The sequence below is a fragment of the Lepidochelys kempii genome, chromosome 12, assembly GCF_965140285.1.
Source record: "Lepidochelys kempii isolate rLepKem1 chromosome 12, rLepKem1.hap1, whole genome shotgun sequence".
Lineage (NCBI taxonomy): Eukaryota > Metazoa > Chordata > Testudines > Cheloniidae > Lepidochelys > Lepidochelys kempii.
Window position 1 is genome coordinate 43,105,853 of NC_136391.1, and position 19,583 is coordinate 43,125,435.

At 51.6% G+C, this 19,583-nt stretch overlaps 1 protein-coding gene across 1 annotated transcript in view; it reads left to right on the forward strand.

The window, feature by feature from the left end:
* The first annotated feature begins 1,239 nt into the window (after window positions 1–1,239).
* Window positions 1,240–19,583, forward strand: part of LOC140896510 (uncharacterized) — a 346,326-nt gene continuing 327,982 nt past the window's right edge. The window contains exons 1-2 of the mRNA XM_073308434.2: window positions 1,240–1,615; window positions 4,248–4,393. Of these exons, the coding sequence (XP_073164535.2) occupies window positions 1,240–1,615; window positions 4,248–4,393 (522 nt within the window). The remainder of the gene's footprint in view (window positions 1,616–4,247; window positions 4,394–19,583) is intronic.

Sequence of the window (19,583 nt, forward strand, 5' to 3'; positions counted from 1 at the left end):
GGGCCGTGGGGGCGCGGGGGGCGCTCTGCCCGGGGGGGGGAAGGGGCCGTGGGGGGCGCTCTGCCCGGGGGGGGAAGGGGCCGTGGGGCCGTGGGGGTCGCTGTGCCCGGGGGGGGAAGGGGCCGTGGGGGCCCGTGGGGGGAAGGGGCCGTGGGGGCGCGGGGGGCGCTCTGCCCGGGGGGGGGGGAAGGGGCCGTGGGGGCGCGGGGGGCGCTCTGCCCGGGGGGGGGGGAAGGGGCCGTGGGGGCGCGGGGGGCGCTCTGCCCGGGGGGGGGGGAAGGGGCCGTGGGGCCGCGGGGGGCGCTCTGCCCGGGGGGGGAAGGGGCCGTGGGGCCGCGGGGGGCGCTCTGCCCGGGGGGGGGAAGGGGCCGTGGGGGCGCGGGGGGCGCTCTGCCCGGGGGGGGGGAAGGGGCCGTGGGGGCGCGGGGGGCGCTCTGCCCGGGGGGGGGAAGGGGCCGTGGGGGGCGCTCTGCCCGGGGGGGGAAGGGGCCGTGGGGCCGTGGGGGTCGCTCTGCCCGGGGGGGGAAGGGGCCGTGGGGGCCCGTGGGGGGAAGGGGCCGTGGGGGCGCGGGGGGCGCTCTGCCCGGGGGGGGGAAGGGGCCGTGGGGGGCGCTCTGCCCGGGGGGGGAAGGGGCCGTGGGGGCCCGTGGGGGGAAGGGGCCGTGGGGGCGCGGGGGGCGCTCTGCCCGGGGGGGGGGAAGGGGCCGTGGGGGGCGCTCTGCCCGGGGGGGGAAGGGGCCGTGGGGCCGTGGGGGGTCGCTCTGCCCGGGGGGGGAAGGGGCCGTGGGGGCCGTGGGGGGAAGGGGCCGTGGGGGCGCGGGGGGCGCTCTGCCCGGGGGGGGGAAGGGGCCGTGGGGGTCGCTCTGCCCGGGGGGGGAAGGGGCCGTGGGGGCCCGTGGGGGGAAGGGGCCGTGGGGGCGCGGGGGGCGCTCTGCCCGGGGGGGGGAAGGGGCCGTGGGGGCGCGGGGGGCGCTCTGCCCGGGGGGGGGAAGGGGCCGTGGGGGCGCGGGGGGCGCTCTGCCCGGGGGGGGGAAGGGGCCGTGGGGGCGCGGGGGGCGCTCTGCCCGGGGGGGGGTGTTGTTCCGGAAGCCGGACTGTTCCCCCTCCCCGCAGCCGCCGAAGACGGACGAACCCAAGAACTTGACCCCCCCCGTCCCCGTCCCCGTCCCCGTCCCCGTCCCCGTCGCGACCGCGGCTGGCCGCTCCCCTGCGCTCCGGGAGCTGCCCCCACCCGTCCCCATGGCAACCGCGCGCTGGGCGTTCTCGCCGCTCAGCTTCCTCCAGTTCTCCGAAGAGTCCCGCCTCCCGCTCCTCCGCCCAATGGCGCTCGCCCGTGGCAAGAGGCTGCACTTCTATTGGGGGACCAATCTGTCCTTCCACGCTCCGCGCCGCCCCGGGGCCGGGCCGGCCGGACTCCGCGCCCCGCCCCCTGGACCGTTGATTGGACAGGAGTCGCGGGGAGGGCGGGACGCGGTCAGGACGCATTGCGAATGGCAGAGCGCCTTGTCGGTCAAGGGCTGGGCGGGACGCGGGTCTGGCGGCCTCGTTCGAACCGCAGAGCCGGGGCCGGCGGCCAGCACGGCGCGGCTGCGTCGGCGCGCGGGGCTCGCCGCAGGTGAGGGGCCCGTGAGAGACGGGGGGGGGTCGGGGCCGGGCCCTGGGGGTCGGGGCCGGGGGGGCCCGTGAGACACGGGGGGTCCCTGGGGGTCGGGGCGTCCCTGGGGGTCGGGGCCCGTGAGACACGGGGGGGGGCCCTGGGGGTCGGGGCCCGTGAGACACGGGGGGGGGCCCTGGGGGTCGGGGCCCGTGAGACACGGGGGGGGGCCCTGGGGGTCGGGGCCCGTGAGACACGGGGGCGGGCCCTGGGGGTCGGGGCCCGTGAGACATGGGGGGGGTCGGGGTAGGGCCCTGGGGGTCGGGACTCTTAATGGTGTGTGGGTATCACTCTGTGGAGGGGCCTGTGACACCGGGGGGGGTAGCCCGTGAGAGACGGGAGGGGGGGTAGCAGGGTAAGGTCCGGGGGGGGCCGTGAGAGACGGGAGGGGAGGTAGCAGGGTAAGGCCCGGGGGGGGGTTGGGGCCCGTGAGACACGGGGGGGGGTCGGGGTAGGGCCCTGGGGGGCCCGTGAGACACGGGGGGGGGTCGGGGTAGGGCCCTGGGGGGCCCGTGAGACATGGGGGGGGGTCGGGGCCCGTGAGACATGGGGGGGGGTCGGGGCCCGTGAGACATGGGGGGGGGTCGGGGTAGGGCCCTGGGGGTCGGGGCCCGTGAGACATGGGGGGGGGGGTCGGGGTAGGGCCCTGGGGGTCGGGACTTTTAATGGTGTGTGGGTATCACTCTGTGGAGGGGCCTGTGACACCAGGGAGGGGGCATTAGTGTAATGCCCTGGGTGGCTTTTCCACACTCTTAAGCAAAGTAGTGTAGACCAGGGCTAAGAGCCAGAACTACTTTAATGTGAATTTGCTACCTTTTAGTTCGTGGTATCAGGGCCTACCCAGGGCATTTACAGTGCAAAACGTTAGTGCAGTGATATTCAAACCTCAGTAGGGTTGCCAATTTTATATTTGCAGAAAACCAAACACCCCTGCCTTGCCCCTTCTCTGAGGCCACACCCCTGCTCACGCCATCCCCCCTCCCTCCGCCCTTGTTCACTTAGCTGCAGGGGTATGAGAGGGGGTGAGGGCTTTGGGGTGGGGCCAGAGATGAGAGGTTTGGGGTGCAGGAGGGGATTCCAGTTTGGGGCAGGTGGTTGGGGTGTGAGGGCTCTGGCTGGGGGTGTGGCTCTGGGCTGGGGCCAGGGATGAGAGGTTTGGGGTGTAGGAGGGGACTCTGGGCTGGGGCAAGGGGTTGGGGTGTGGGAGGGGGTACAAACTCTGGGCTGGGGGGGCAGAAACGAGGGGTTCAGGGTGCAGGAGGGGGATCCAGGCTGGGGCAGGAGGTTGGGGTGCAGGAGGGTACGGGCTGTGCCTGGGGTGTTGGCTCTGGGGTGTGGCTGGAGGTGAGGTTTTTGGGGTGTAGGAGAGGGCTCCGGTCTGGGGCGGGGGGTTAGGGTGTGGTAGGAGGTGAGTGCTCCGGCTGGGGGTGCAGGCTGTGGGGTGGGGCCAGGGGTGCAGGAGGGGACTCTGGGCTGAGGTAGGTGGTTAGGGTGTGAACTCTGGTTGGGGGTACGGGTTCTGGGGTGGGGCTGGAGATGAGGGGTTTGGGGTGCAGGAGAGGGCTCCGGGCTGGGACAGGGAGTTGGAGTGCAGGTGGGTGTGAGGGCTCCAGCTGCGGGTGTGGGCTCTGGGGTGGGCCCACGGTTTGGGGTGCAGGAGGGGGCTCAGGGTTGGGGCAGGAGGTTGGGATGTGGGTGGGGTGCAGTCTCCAGGCAGCGCTTACCTCAGGCACCTCCCAGGAAGTAGTGACATCTCTCTCCGCCTCCCAGGTGGAGGTGTGACCACCGGGCTCTGCATGCTGCTCGAGCCTGCAGGCCAGGAACCATGGCCAATGGGAGCTGCTGAGTTGGTGCTGGGGGCTGCGGCAGCACCGTGCAGAGTCCTTGTGTTCTTCCCTCCATCTAGGAGCTAGAGGGAGATGCCAGCAGCTTCCCAGGAGTCTAGTGGGGCCAGGTAGGGAGCCTGGCTGTGCTGCCAATCAGACTTTCAATGGCTCAGTCAGTGGTGCTGACCAGCGCCCCCAGGGTCCCTTTTCGACCAGGTGTTCTGGTTGAAAACCAGACACCTGGCAATCCTAGACCTCAGTAATTCAGGAGCCAAATTAGGGATCAGCATTACCCAAAAGAGCCATGGTGGTGTGAATTAATTGGTTCATTTTATTTATATATATATAATATATGAAATTCTCACAGCAAAAATGGCTGACGAGGTATTCTACAATTGGTTAATAACATAGCAACAGCATCCTGATTGGTTAACAATTAAATCACACAGTGTTTAAATATCAGGTACTGCAAAGAGCTACAGGAGACACATTAAAGAGCCACTTGCGGCGCGTGAGCCTCAGTCTGAGCATCACTGCATTAGTGCATGCTGCTACTCACACCCCCAGAGTCCAAACCGTGAGGCTAGGCATACTAGCCACAAGTGATGTGGTGGATTCTGCATCACTTGTAGTATTTAATTGAGATATGCTGTAATGACCCAATCAAAAGCTATACAGGCTGTGGGATTAGATGATCACGTTGGTCCTTACTGACCTTAAATATATTAACCTAATCTTATAGCTATTTTACTTGCCCTTTCCTGCAGAAGTTGGTGATGAAAGGGAAGTAGATGGCCATGATCCCTGTTGCTCTTTTGAGATGAAGCAGCTCTTTGGAGAGTTCCATATGTTGTATCGGGAGCGCCTGCGCCAACTGGAAATCATGGATGATGCACAGGAGGAGGTTCTCAGAGTGAGTCTTTCCCAATGGAGCACCTGCTTGTCCTGTCGAGCAACCTTCAGGGCACATGGGGCTCATCCTAACTTTGTCTCTCCCAGTTATACAAGGAGATAAGCGAATTGAGGAATCGCTTTGTCATTTTTGGGGGGTGGGGAGGTGTAGAAGCACCAGATGCTTTGCTAGTGGAGCTCAGCAGCAAGACACCTTACTGCATTGGCTTGTGTCATGTGTTGCAATTGCCAGAGATTTGTAATGGGATGGGTATAAGAGAACAACAGTTCAAATTGTCATAATTTCTCTAGGACTTGAAACCAAATCCTAATGACTCTTGGATGTAAGCAGAGTACCTTAGTGTTGTCCTCTTGCAGCTACTTGCATTAATGTACTCCGCTTACAGGGAGAATGAGGAGTTGGGGTGAAAGATACAATAAGGTGATTCTTCTTCAGTCTGTTTTCTCCCCAACTACATCTCCTGTTGTTGTCACACTCTCTGCTAACCCCATACATTGTGCTGACACTCTGCCTTCTGCTGTCCTTTGTGGCTGGTGAAAATCAGTGGGGATGTACTGGGTCCATTGTTGATTGTGGTTTCCCTATTTGTGGGGATGAAGGAGTTGTGGTCCTTGTGTTTTTTTTAAGCTATTGTGAGGCCCATTCTCCAGAAAGCCAGATTGTCAATCTCAAGAGTTGGTTAACTCTCACGTGCTGTTCCATTTTACATTATTGGAGAAAATTGTGGGTGAGCACTTCTCACAATTTCTTGGTTCCTCAGGCTGCCTTGACCTTGGTCAATCTGGTTACAGAGATAGATATGGTTGTGTTATTGGCTGATCTCTTTCTACCAAGGAAGAAAATAAAGTGTCATTGTTCAAGGGATTTTCCTGACATATTTGTGGAGCTGCTCTTGAGTGACTCAAGCCTATCTTTCTGAGGGTATGTCTACACTACGGAATAAGGTCGAATTTATAGAAGTCATTTTTTTAGAAATCGGTTCTATATATTCGAGTGTGTGTGTCCTCACAGAAAATGCTCTAAGTGCATTAACTCGGCGGAGGGCTTCCACAGTACCGAGGCTAGAGTCGACTTCCGGAGCGTTGCACTGTGGGTAGCTATCCCACAGTTCCCGCAGTCTCCGCTGCCCATTGGAATTCTGGGTTGAGATCCCAATGCCTGATGGGGCTAAAACATTGTCGCGGGTGGTTCTGGGTACATATCGTCAGGCCCCCGTTCCCTCCCTCCCTCCCTCCGTGAAAGCAAGGGCAGACAATCGTTTCGCGCCTTTTTTCCCGAGTTACCTGTGCAGACGCCATACCACGGCAAGCATGGAGCCCGCTCAGGTAACCGTCACCCTATGACTCCTGGGTGCTGGCAGACGCGGTACGGCATTGCTACACAGTAGCAGCAACCCCTTGCCTTGTGGCAGCAGACGGTACAGTACAACTGGCAGCCGTCATCGTCATGTCCGAGGTGCTCCTGGCCACGTCAGCTGGGAGTGCCTGGACAGACATGGGCGCAGGGACTAAATTTGGAGTGACTTGACCAGGTCATTCTCTTTAGTCCTGCAGTCAGTCCTATTGAACCGTCTTATGGTGAGCAGGCAGGCGATACGGATTGCTAGCAGTCGTATTGTACCATCTTCTGCCGAGCAGCCATGAGATGTGGATGGCATGCAGTCCTTCTGCACCGTCTGCTGCCAGCCAAAGATGTAAAAGATAGATGGAGTGGATCAAAACAAGAAATAGACCAGATTTGTTCTGTATTCATTTGCTTCTCCCCCTCCCCCGTCTAGGGGACTCATTCTTCTAGGTCACACTGCAGTCACTCACAGAGAAGGTGCAGTGAGGTAAATCTAGCCATGTATCAATCAGAGGCCAGGCTAACCTTCTTGTTCCAATAAGAACGATAACTTAGGTGCACCATTTCCTATTGGAACCCTCCATGAAGTCCTGCCTGAAATACTCCTTGATGTAAAGACACCCCCTTTGTTGATTTTAGTTCCCTGAAGCCAACCCTGTAAGCCGTGTCGTCAGTCGCCCCTCCCTCTGTCAGAGCAACGGCAGACAACCGTTCCGTGCCTTTTTTCCGTGTGGATGCCATACCAAGGCAAGCTTGGAGGCTGCTCAGCTCACTTGTGCAATTAGGAGCACATTAAACACCACACGCATTATCCAGCAGCATATGCAGCACCAGAACCTGGCAAAGCGATACCGGGCGAGGAGGCGACGTCAGCGCGGTCCCGTGAGTGATCAGGACATGGACACAGATTTCTCTGAAAGCATGGGCCCTGACAATGCATGCATCATGGTGCTAATGGGGCAGGTTCATGCTGTGGAACGCCGATTCTGGGCTCGGGAAACAAGCACAGACTGGTGGGACCGCATAGTGTTGCAGGTCTGGGACGATTCCCAGTGGCTGTGAAACTTCCGCATGCGTAAAGGCACTTTCATGGAACTTTGTGACTTGCTTTCCCCTGCCCTGAAGCGCATGAATACCAAGATGAGAGCAGCCCTCACAGTTGAGAAGCGAGTGGCGATAGCCCTGTGGAAGCTTGCAACGCCAGACAGCTACCGGTCAGTTGGGAATCAATTTGGAGTGGGCAAATCTACTGTGGGGGCTGCTGTGATGCAAGTAGCCCATGCAATCAAAGATCTGGTGACATCAAGGGTAGTGACCCTGGGAAATGTGCAGGTCATAGTGGATGGCTTTGCTGTAATGGGATTCCTTAACTGTGGTGGGGCCATAGACGGAACCCATATCCCTATCTTGGCACCGGAGCACCAAGCCACCGAGTACATAAACCGCAAGGGGTACTTTTCGATAGTGCTGCAAGCTCTGGTGGATCACCTGGGACGTTTCACCAACATCAACGTGGGATGGCTGGGAAAGGTACATGACGCTCGCATCTTCAGGAACTCTGGTCTGTTTCAAAAGCTGCAGGAAGGGACTTTATTCCCAGACCAGAAAATAACTGTTGGGGATGTTGAAATGCCTATATGTATCCTTGGGGACCCAGCCTACCCCTTAATGCCATGGCTCATGAAGCCATACACAGGCAGCCTGGACAGTAGTCAGGAGCTGTTCAACTACAGGCTGAGCAAGTGCAGAATGGTGGTAGAAAGTGCATTTGGACGTTTAGAGGCGCGCTGGCGCAGTTTACTGACTCGCTTAGACCTCAGCGAAACCAATATTCCCACTGTTATTACTGCTTGCTGTGTGCTCCAGAATATCTGTGAGAGTAAGGGGGAGACGTTTATGGTGGGGTGGGAGGTTGAGGCAAATAGCCTGGCTGCTGGTTATGCGCAGCCAGACACCAGGGCGGTTAGAAGAGCACAGGAGGGCGTGGTACGCATCAGAGAAGCTTTGAAAACCAGTTTCATGACTGGCCAGGCTACGGTGTGAAAGTTCTGTTTGTTTCTCCTTGATGAAACCACCCGCCCCTCCTCCCGTCAATCACCGCTTGCAGAGGCAATAAAGTCATTGTTTCTTCACATTCATGCATTCTTTATTCATTCATCACACAAATAGGGGGATGACTACCAAGGTAGCCCAGGAGGGGTGGTGGTGGAGGAGGGAAGGAAAATGCCACACAGCACTTTAAGCACAGCACTTTAAAAGTTTACAACTTTAAAATTTATTGAATGACAGCCTTCTTTTTTTTTGGGCAATCCTCTGTGGTGGGGTGGCTGGTTAGCCGGAGGCCCCCCCACCGCGTTCTTGGGCGTCTGGGTGTGGAGGCTATGGAACTTGGGGAGGAGGGCGGTTGGTTACTCAGGGGCTGCAGTGGCAGTCTGTGCTCCAGCTGCCTTTGCTGCAGCTCAACCATACACTGGAGCATACTGGTTTGGTCCGCCAGCAGCCTCAGCATTGAATCCTGTCTCCTCTCATCACGCTGCCGCCACATTTGAGCTTCAGCCCTCTCTTCAGCCCGCCACTTACTCTCTTCAGCCCGCCACCTCTCCTCCCGGTCATTTTGTGCTTTCCTGCACTCTGACATTATTTGCCTCCACGCATTCGTCTGTGCTCTGTCAGTGTGGGAGGACAGCATGAGCTCGGAGAATATTACATCGCGAGTGCGTTTTTTTTTCTTTCTAAGCTTCACTAGCCTCTGGGAAGGAGAAGATCCTGTGATCATTGAAACACATGCAGCTGGTGGAGGAAAAAAAAGGGACAGCGGTATTTGAAAAGACACATTTTATAAAACAGTGGCTACACTCTTTCAGGGTAATCCTTGCTGTTAACATTACATACATAGCACATGTGCTTTCGTTACAAGGTTGCATTTTGCCTCCCCCCACTGCGTGGCTACCCCCTCAACCTTCCCCCCTCCCTGTGGCTAACAGCGGGGAACATTTCTGTTTAGCCACAAGCAAACAGCCCAGCAGGAATGGGCTCCTCTGAGTGTCCCCTGAAGAAAAGCACTCTATTTCAACCAGGTGACCATGAATTATATCTCACTCTCCTGAGGATAACACAGAGATAAAGAACGGATGTTGTTCGAATGCCAGCAAACATACACTGCAATGCTTTGTTCTACAATGATTCCCGAGTACGTGTTACTGGCCTGGAGTGGTAAAGTGTCCTACCATTAAGGACACAATAAGGCTGCCCTCCCCAGAAACCTTTTGCAAAGGCTTTAGGAGTACATCTAGGAGAACCGTGAATGCCAGGGCAAAGTAATCCTTTCACATGCTTGCTTTTAAACCATGTATAGTATTTTAAAAGGTACACTCACCAGAGGTCCCTTCTCCGCCTACTGGTCCAGGAGGCAGCCTTGGGTGGGTTCGGGGGGTACTGGCTCCAGGTCCAGGGTGAGAAACAGTTCCTGGCTGTCGGGAAAACCGGTTTCTCCGCTTGCTTGCTGTGAGCTATCTACAACCTCCTCCTCCTCATCATCTTCTTTGTCCCCAAAACCTGCTTCCGTGTTGCCTCCATCTCCATTGAAGGAGTCAAACAACACGGCTGGGGTAGTGGTGGCTGAACCTCCTAAAATGGCATGCAGCTCATCCTAGAAGCGGCATGTTTGGGGCTCTGACCCGGAGCGGCCGTTCGCCTCTCTGGTTTTCTGGTAGGCTTGCCTCAGCTCCTTCAGTTTCACGCGGCACTGCTTCGGGTCCCTGTTATGGCCTCTGTCCTTCATGCCCTGGGAGATTTTGACACAGGTTTTGGCATTTCGAAAACTGGAACGGAGTTCTGATAGCACGGATTCCTCTCCCCAAACAGCGATCAGATCCCGTACCTCCCGTTCGGTCCATGCTGGAGCTCTTTTGCGATTCTGGGACTCCATCATGGTCACCTGTGCTGATGAGCTCTGCATGGTCACCTGCAGCTTGCCACGCTGGCCAAACAGGAAATGAGATTCAAAAGTTCGTAGTTCTTTTCCTGTCTACCTGGCCAGTGCATCTGAGTTGAGAGTGCTGTCCAGAGCGGTCACAATGGAGCACTCTGGGATAGCTCCCGGAGGCCAATACCATCGAATTGTGTCCACAGTACCCGAAATTCGAGCCGGCAACGTCGATTTAAGCGCTAATCCACTTGTCAGGGGTGGAGTAAGGAAATCGATTTTAAGAGCCCTTTAAGTCGAAATAAAGGGCTTCATTGTGTGGACGGGTGCAGGTTTACATCGATTTAACGCTGCTAAATTCGACCTAAAGTCCTAGTGTAGACCAGGGCTGAGAGAATCCAAATGGCAGTTGTAGCAATTGTTGCTCTGCTTCAGGATCCCTTTCCTATACGCTAGGGATTGAACTTGGATCCTAGTCCAAAACTCCTTTTATTTTAAAAAGGGATATTAGCAGTTGCCATTTATTTTATGCAATAATTAAATGGGATAACCGCTAATCAAGCAAGGCCAGGCTGATCCCTTACAGAGGCATATTTGACAGTTACCATTTATTCTGTGCAATAGTTCAATGGGGTAACTGCCAGTGTACTTCTAAAATAATAGATTGAGTTTTACCATAACCTGATCCTGCAAACCTTTCTCTACACATGGTGCTTGCTGGTGGGCATAGTCCTACTGAAGTGGTTGGGACTGCACTCAGTAAGTACTCTGCAGAGTAGAGCGTTTGCATGATTTTATGCAAAGTGAATAAACACCAGTGTACTTTGTTAATTTATTTTGTTGGTTGTAGCTGAGATTTATAACACTGTGTAGTGTGCTTACAAATGTTCTATAGTTCAGTTTGTAAAAGTAATGAATTCTCAGTAATACAAGACTTCTTTGGAGTGCTCTGCTATTAAATCTTTACTGAGATGTAGAAAGCCTTTGCCAGTTCTTGTATAGATTAGCAGGGTTATTTTGTTCTAATTCTAAAGGGCAGCAATATAAGGAAAAAGACAAGCTACTGAACTTTAGTATTAAAGTTTATTCTTTACTTGAACTGCTTTATTTTGCAAAAACTTAAGATTCTTAGACATAACAAAATCCAGTACAATAAGCTCCATTACAGAATGTTAAGGCTTTATGGTTAAGTGCTCCAAAATCAGAAAAGCCAAAATTAAGTTTTCATATTTGCTCTTAAGTCTGCTTGCTGGTACATAAGAATAGTTACAATGCAATTGTATATTTAAAAATTGTATAATATTTCTAGAAATATTTTTAAAGGCTACAAATTAGCTAGAATTTCCAATTCTAGATAATGGATGCTCAATTATGCCCCCAGCCTCTGTTCTCCATCCCATATGGGGATCTCTCTCACAAGAAAGTGCTGAGAAACAAGGTGGTTTTTCTCTCTCAGCTGGGAACAACTGAGATGGTTTCTCACTGGCACAGAGGAGGGTTTCTGTTTCTGTTAATTCCTTATTCCCATATTGAATCTTCCAAAGGATATTCAAATTCTGTGAGTGAATTTTGTCCATGTAGTCATATAGATGGGTTGTGTGTACCAGCACTGTTGAACTTCAAGAAACTTCTAGAAAGCACTGCCTCTTGTGGCCACATGAGCATCCTCTCATGGCACTAATTGTGTGTAGCTGAGGCCATGAAAGGGCCATGAAGTCCCAAATATCTCAGTTCATTGCTTTCTGTCACTAGCTGTATGTATGAGGACATTCTCTCACTGCTTTGAGAATTTATTTGGGGATTTTTACCCAAATTTTCTAAATTAGTTTGTTAGAAACTAAACTTCCCACATGTTTGGAAAGCACCTTGAATATAGCGAGTGTCACAGTTCTAGTCAGGTGCCCCCTTCCAGCCGTCCCACTCAATTGCTGTGTGGGGAATCCAAGTCTCTGGGTCCCTGGATCTCTGGGTGTGTTAAGTGTCTGCAGCCTGAATGGAGCCCAGCCCCTGGCCCAATCTTGGGGCCCTACTCCCTATGTGCACTTTCTAGGTGCAGCTCTGAAGTCTAATGCTCACTTCTGAGAGCTGGAATGCACTGTCCAGCCTCTCTGGGTGCAGTGCTAACCCTTCAGATTCCCCCATACTCAAACATATTGTTTCCTAGATTTCCACCCCAATGGTGTGACGCCTCTGGTTTCAGTATACTTCTCTCTGGAGGCACACAGTAGTTGTAAAGCAGTTTACACAGTTTACTCAAACACTTTGCCCAGAGTCTAACCTTGCTCTTTTACTTAAGCATGAACGAGTACAGATCATATACAACAATAAGCCTTGCATGCATTTCCCTGCCTCAGTTTCCTTGCCTCTCCTGGGCATTATATGGGCTGGGTCAGAGTCCTTTGGGTTGTCCAAAGTGCTTCTGCTTCAGTGCATTGTTTGTAGGCTGGAACATGGAGCCTTCGTCCCCCTAGATCAGCTTACTTGCTTTGCACTTGACCAGTCTCTCCCCTTCCTTCTTCCTTGCCCCCCTCTGGTCCTGTGGTGCCTAGCTATTTAACCCACTCTGGATTTCCTTTGTTTTGTCTTTTGGGTGATTTTTCCACTGCTCTCCTCCCCTAGTGTGGTGAAATAGCTGAAATTTAAGAGGGAGAACAGGTGTCTTTCAGTAGAAATTGCTTTTGATTTGGCCTAGTTATGAGCATGTGAAAGTTGTATTCATGTATATACAATAGTCTTGTTTGTTTAATGATAGTGTTTTTGTATTCATGTGTGTACAATAGTCTTAGTTGTTTAAAAGTATATCATTAAACAAACATCTCCCAAAAGGAAATTAAGCTGTGTATGCATCTGAAGCTAAATTAGTGACATGGAGAAAAAAATAGTGAAACTGCATGTAGAGCCTTGCTTCCTTCATTGTTGGATTGTAGGAATAGTAACTCAGAAGATAGTAAGCAGTAAGGTGCTCAGAGAAGAGCATGTTGAGGACTCTTAATTAAGACATTTTAATTTAAACAAAGACAAACCATTTTTTTCTGAGATCATTCAGTGTTCATTTTCACTAATGTGTTCATGTAAGACTTGCGGATCAAAATTACTGTCCATTTTTACCTCACATTTTATCTTAATCTAAAATTTAAGTTATTAGAGTTCAACATTACAATCTAAGACTGAATACTGCCATTCCTGCACCTGAAGCTAGGTGGATTCAACAACACATTTCAGGAAACAGCACTGCAAACAACCTATTTCAGGAAAACACTTATTTTTGTGAGTGATTTAAATAGGGGTGTTGTCTGAAGTCACTCCTGAGTTTGGGATGTTCTAATAAGTCTCAGAGGAAGGGACAGAATTCGTGTCCTGCACAGATTTCTTTGCTTCTCTGCAGAAAAATGACTTTCTGCCAGGGAAGCAAAGGGAAGCCACAAGCGTGGTCACATGCCCCTCCCTAGCAGCGTGAGTATGTTGTTTCAGGCGCCCGGAGCACCTGGCGGAGAAGTAAATCACTGGAGAAGGCAGGACTGGGGATGCCCGGGGCACCCCCCAGAAAGTCCCTGGCTCTGCATCCCTCCCCCACTTCCTGCCACCGTTGCGCCTCAGCTGCGGGGCAAGGGATCACTGTACGGGGAGCTGCTCTGCCCAACCCCTGTGTATCTGGACCCCCGCTGAACCCCTGCATCCAGATCCCCACCCCTGTACCCAGACCACCCCCCGCTAACCCCCCTGCACTCGAACCCCCACCCTGATGAGCCCCACCTTTATGCACCTGGGCCACCCCACTGAGCCCCAATCAGATGCACATGGACTCCCTGCTGAGTCACCCCGACCCCCCTTGGCTAAGTCCCATCCTGTCACACCCAGACCACCCCCTGCTGAGCCACAACCACCTTCACCTGGATCCCCCTGAAGAGTCCCATTGCCCCTGCACCAGGAACCCCCCAACAAGCCCCTGTGCATCTGGATCCCCCCACTGAACTACCCGTACCCAGAACCCTCTAAACCCACACCTGCCTCCCCCCACTCTAAGCCCCTCCATACTTGGATCCTGCTGGGCTGAGCCTGCCTGCCTACACTTGATGTGCCTGGCATGGGACTGCTAACCCTGGTGAGTTGCTTCCCGCTACTCCTGAGAGAATTCTGCACCAAAAAATTAAAAATTCTGTGCCAAAGAAATAAAAATTCTGTGCACAATATTTTAACATCTGCAGAATTTTGCAGAATTTTATTTGTCAATAAATAAATGTGGAGGCTCCAGCAGCGCAGTGGGGATCACAGGTGACTGGCTGCATGGAGGTGGGAGATCCATCCTGCAGCCCTCCCCCTGGGACGTGGACTTCTGGGGCAGGCTGGGCCCTTGTGCTGTGTCAGGGTTGGGTGCAGCCTCCCTGCTGAGTCCTTGTCTCGAGGTGGGGGGGGAGCCCTGCAGGGTGATCTTCCACCGCCATGCAGCCAGTCATTTGTGCTCCCCACTGCCATGCTGGAGCCTCCGCATTTATTTATTGACAAAATTTGCAGAATTTTATAATATTGTGCATAAAATTTTAATTTTTTTGACACAGAAATCCTTCAGGGGTAATAATAAAGGTACTGGTTGTGACCAGTGCAATCTGGGGTTTATTAAAAGCCTTATTTTGATCTCCCCACCTCCTCTAATTTTGTGGGTAATATTACTAGGCATGAGTTTGGGGTAGCCACATCTTTATTCCATATCACACTGACATTGTGTGTGTATGAGTTTATGTATACTGAAATTAAAATACATAACAAGGAATAGGTCTTCAGCACTGGAGTGGGTCACTGTGTAGTTATGCTGTTTATTCCTTGAGTTCAAAGCGGAGGCCATCATTCCATTACAAATCCTCATATGCAGGGGGTAAAAAGTTAGCTCCCGACTAAATCTTTGTCAGTTTTGAAGAGTCTCCAAGGCATTTAAATTTTTGAAGTTTGAGCACTCCAGCTTTGTGATTTGATACTTTCTACTTGGATAACTTGAACAGTAGTTATTACATTTTGCTGCATTGTTTACTGCACATGATATAGATCAGTTTTTAAAATGAGCTGCAATTTACTGCACAGCAGCTGGGTTGACACAAAAAGCTGTAATCTAGTAAATCATATGTTTCTGAAATTAGAACATGCATTTGAATATGTATTTATTCTTTTGACTGCAACAACTGTGACAGAGCAACTGTGAACTCTCTGGTAAATAATAACCAGAAAAACAATCCCTATTAAACAGGTAGTTCATATTGCTTACTTGAGAGAGGAGTTATTTTCACCTTACAGTACCTTCCGCAAAATATTTTTTCCTCATTTTACTGTTAGAAATAATCCTGCTTAAAAAATAACAGATGCACCAAACAGCAATTATATTGTTATGGACAGGATCAGCTACTTGAATATGTTTCTTAGCTATAGCTGGTTTAGGTCACTGCTCTTCTAATCTTGACTTGGTTTTGGTCTTCATTATTAGTTGACCTGGGCAGGTCATGCTATTTGGGGATGACTTCATAACTCTGTACTAACTTGCAGGATGGACCCTGCTACAGCCCCGTAAAAGTTCCAGAGTGCATTTGTATGTCAAAGTACGCTCTGGAACTTCTAGTGTGTGGCAGCAGGTTTCATGTGGTGAGTTAGTGCATGGCGTGCTTAGATTCACATTCTGGCTTTCACTGAACTAATTTGCTGTGTAAACAAGCCCATAGTCATGATTGAATGTGCTCTAGCTTATGATTTTATAACCTTTGATATCGCCCTTCTTTTTGTTTCTAGTCAATCTTATTTTACATTTGCATTTTGTTAGCTTTTCCTTCTTTAATATTATTACTTTTTAACAAGGAATTGTTTTTCTTCTTTGTTTTAATAACTCTGACTTAGGCATGGTCTAGCCAATTTGTCCACATAAGAAGTAGCTGAGGGGACGATCCAATATTATTTATGACTATTTCAGAGAAAGAAACGTGTAAAGTTCTTGTACTGCACTCATTCCTCAGCCATCATCTTTTACTAAACCCCATAAATAACCCACTACCTCACCATGAAATCTATCAAAGATGGGATGACAGAATCCTTTGCCTTTCCTATTGGTATTTTTAACTGAAGCAAGGATTTGAAGTGGTGCTGAACACTTTTCAGGAGTTGACGCTTGCCTTTCATTCAAGCAGAGTAAATGCAATCACCAATATTGCTTAGAATCTCTGAAGAGTTGGTGCACTTGAAGAGATTCACATTATCTGTAGAATGGTTGAGACTTGGGATAGAATCAGATTGTTAGAAAGTAGGAGGCAGGTGGTGGTGGTCGGGGACTCTCCCCTCAGGGGGACTGAGTTATCTATCTGCTGCCCCGACCGGGGAAACCTGGAAAGTCTGCTGCTTGCCAGAAGCTAGGATTCATGATGTGATGGAGAGACTGCCGAGACTCATCAAGCCCTTGGATCGCTACCCCTTCCTGCTTCTCCATGTGGGCACCAATGATACTGCCAAGAATGACCTTGAGCAGATCACTGCAGACTACGTGGCTCTGGGAAGAAGGATAAAGGAGTTTGAGGTTCAAATGGTGGTCTCGTCCATCCTCCCTGTGGAAGGAAAAGGCCTGGGTAGAGACCATTGAATCGTGGAAGTCAACGAATGGCTACACAAGTGGTGTCAGAGAAAAGGCTTTGGATTCTTTGACCATGGGATGGTGTTCCAAGAAGGAGGAGTGCTAGGCAGAGACGGGCTCCACCTAACTGAATAGAGGGAAGAGCATCTTCGCAAGCAGGCTGGCTAACCTAGTGAGGAGGGCTTTAAACTAGGTTCACCGGGGGAAGGAGAACAAAGCCCTGAGGGAAGTGGGATACCGGGAGGAAGCACAAGCAGGAGCATGCAAGGGGAGGGCTCCTGCCTCATACTGAGAAAGAGGGACGATCAGCGAGTTATCTCAAGTGCCTATACACAAATGCAAGAAGCCTGGGAAACAAGCAGGGAGAACTGGAAGTCCTGGCACAGTCAAGGAATTAGGATGTGATTGGAATAACAGACTTGGTGGATAACTCACATGACTGGAGTACTGTCATGGATGCATATAAACTGTTCAGGAAGGACAGGCAGGGCAGAAAAGTTGCACTGTATGTAAGGGAGCAGTACGACTGCTCAGAGCTCAAGTATGAAACTGCAGAAAAACCTGAGTGTCTCTGGATTAAGTTTAGAAGTGTGAGCAACAAGGGTGATGTCATGGTGGGAGTTTGCTATAGACCACCGGACCAGGGGGATGAGATGGACGAGGCTTTCTTCCGGCAACTCACGGAAGTTATTAGATCACAGGCCCTGGTTCTCATGGGAGACTTCAATCACCCTGATATCTGCTGGGAGAGCAATACAGCGGTGCACAGACAATCCAGGAAGTTTTTGGAAAGTGTAGGGGACAATTTCCTGGTGCAAGTGCTGGAGGAACCAACTAGGGGCAGAGCTCTTCTTGACCTGCTGCTCAGAAACTGGGAAGAATTAGTAGGGGAAGCAAAAGTGGATGGGAACCTGGGAGGCAGTGACCATGAGATGGTCGAGTTCAGGATCCTGACACAAGGAAGAAAGGAGAGCAGCAGAATACGGACCCTGGACTTCAGAAAAGCCGACTTTGACTCCCTCAGGGAACTGATGGGCAGGATCCCTGGGATAATAACGTGAGGGGGAAAGGAGTCCAGGAGACCTGGATGTATTTTAAAGAATCCTTATTGAGGTGACAGGGACAAACCATCCTGATGTGTAGAAAGAATAGTAAATATGGCAGGCGACCAGCTTGGCTTAACGGTGAAATCCTTGCTGATCTTAAATACAAAAAAGAAGCTTCCAAGAAGTGGAAGATTGGACAAATGACCAGGGAAGAGTATAAAAATATTGCTCGGGCATGCAGGAGTGAAATCAGGAAGGCCATATCACACCTGGAGTTTCAGCTAGCAAGAGATGTTAAGAGTAACAAGAAGGGTTTCTTCAGGTATGTTAGCAACAAGAAGAAAGTCAAGGAAAGTGTGGGCCCCTTACTAAATGAGGGAGGCAACCTAGTGACAGAGGATGTGGAAAAAGCTAATGTCCTCAATGCTTTTTTTGCCTCTGCCTTCACGAACAAGGTCAGCTCCCAGACTGCTGCGCTGGGCAGCACAGCATGGGGAGGAGGTGACCAGCCCTCTGTGGAGAAAGAAATGGTTCGGGACTATTTAGAAAAGCTGGACGAGCACAAGTCCATGGGGCTGGATGCGCTGCATCTGAGAGTGCTAAAGGAGTTGGCGGATGTGATTGCAGAGCCATTGGCCATTATCTTTGAAAACTCATGGCGATCGGGGGAGGTCCCGGATGACTGGAAAAAGGCTAATGTAGTGCCCATCTTTAAAAAAGGGAAGAGGGAGGATCCTGGGAACTACAGGCAAGTCATCCTCACCTCAGTCCCTGGAAAAATCATGGAGCAGGTCCTCAAGGAATCAATTCTGAAGCACTTAGAGGAGAGGAAAGTGATCAGGAACAGTCAGCAAGGATTCACCAAGGGCAAGTCATGCAATTAGATTAGTCAGGCCTTCTATGACGAGATAACTGACTCTGTGGATGAAGGGAAAGCAATAGACGTATTGTTCCTTGACTTTAGCAAAGTTTTTGAGACAGTCTCCGGCAGTATTCTTGCCACTAAGTTAATGAAATATGGGCTGGATGAATGGACTGTAAGGTGGATAGAAAGCTGACTAGATTGTCGGGTTCAGCGGGTAGTGATCAATGGCTCCACGTCTAGTTGGCAGCCGGTATCAAGTGGAGTGCCCCAAGGGTCAGTCCTGGGGCCAGTTTTGTTCAATATCTTCATAAATGATCTGGAGGATGGTGTGGATTGCACCCTCAGCAAGTTTGCAATTGACAGTAAACTGGGAGGAGAGGTAGATAGGCTGGAGGGGAGGGATAGGATAGAGAGGGCCCTAGACAAATTAGAGGATTGGGCCAAAAGAAATCTGATGAGGTTCAACAAGGACAAGTGCAGAGTCCTGCACTTAGGATGGAAGAATCCCATGCACAGCTACAGACTAGGGACCGAATGGCTAGGAAGCAGTTCTGCAGAAAAGGACCTAGGGGTTACAGTGGACGAGAAGCTGGATATGAGTCAACAGTGTGCCCTTGTTGCCAAGAAGGCCAATGGCATTTTGGGCTGTATAAGTAGGGGCATTGCCAGCAGATCGAGGGATGTGATCATTCCCCTCTATTCGACATTGGTGAGGCCTCATCTGGAGTACTGTGTCCAGTTTTGGGCCCCCCACTACAAGAAGGATGTGGAAAAATTGGAAAGAGTCCAGTGAAGGGCAACAAAAATGATTAGGGGACTGGAACACATGACTTATGAGGAGAGGCTGAGGGAACTGGGATTGTTTAGTCTGCGGAAGAGAAGAATGAGGGGGGATTTGATAGTTGCTTTCAACTACCTGAAAGGGGGTTCCAAAGAGGATGGCTCTAGACTGTTCTCAGTGGTAGCTGATGACAGAACAAGGAGTAATGGCCTCAAGTTGTAGTGGGGGTGGTTTAGGTTGGATATTAGGAAAAACTTTTTCACTAGGAGGTTGGTGAAACACTGGAATGCGTTACCTAGGGAGGTGGTGGAATCTCCTTCCTTAGAGGTTTTTAAGGTCAGGCTTGACAAAGCCCTGGCTGGGATGATTTAGTTGGGGATTGGCTCTGCTTTGAGCAGGGGGTTGGACTAGATGACCTCCTGAGGTCCCTTCCAACCCTGATATTCTATGATTCTGTGATTGCTGGAAACTAAAAATAGAGAACAAAACTGTACAATTCATCCAACTTCTATTCCTCAGCCAATGCTGATTAAGAGAGAAGTCTCTGATTATTTCTGGGGAAAGCAGAGCACAGGTGGTTACATCTTTGATGGCAGAGTCCCATTTGGAAAGCCAGAATATTTTACTGTAT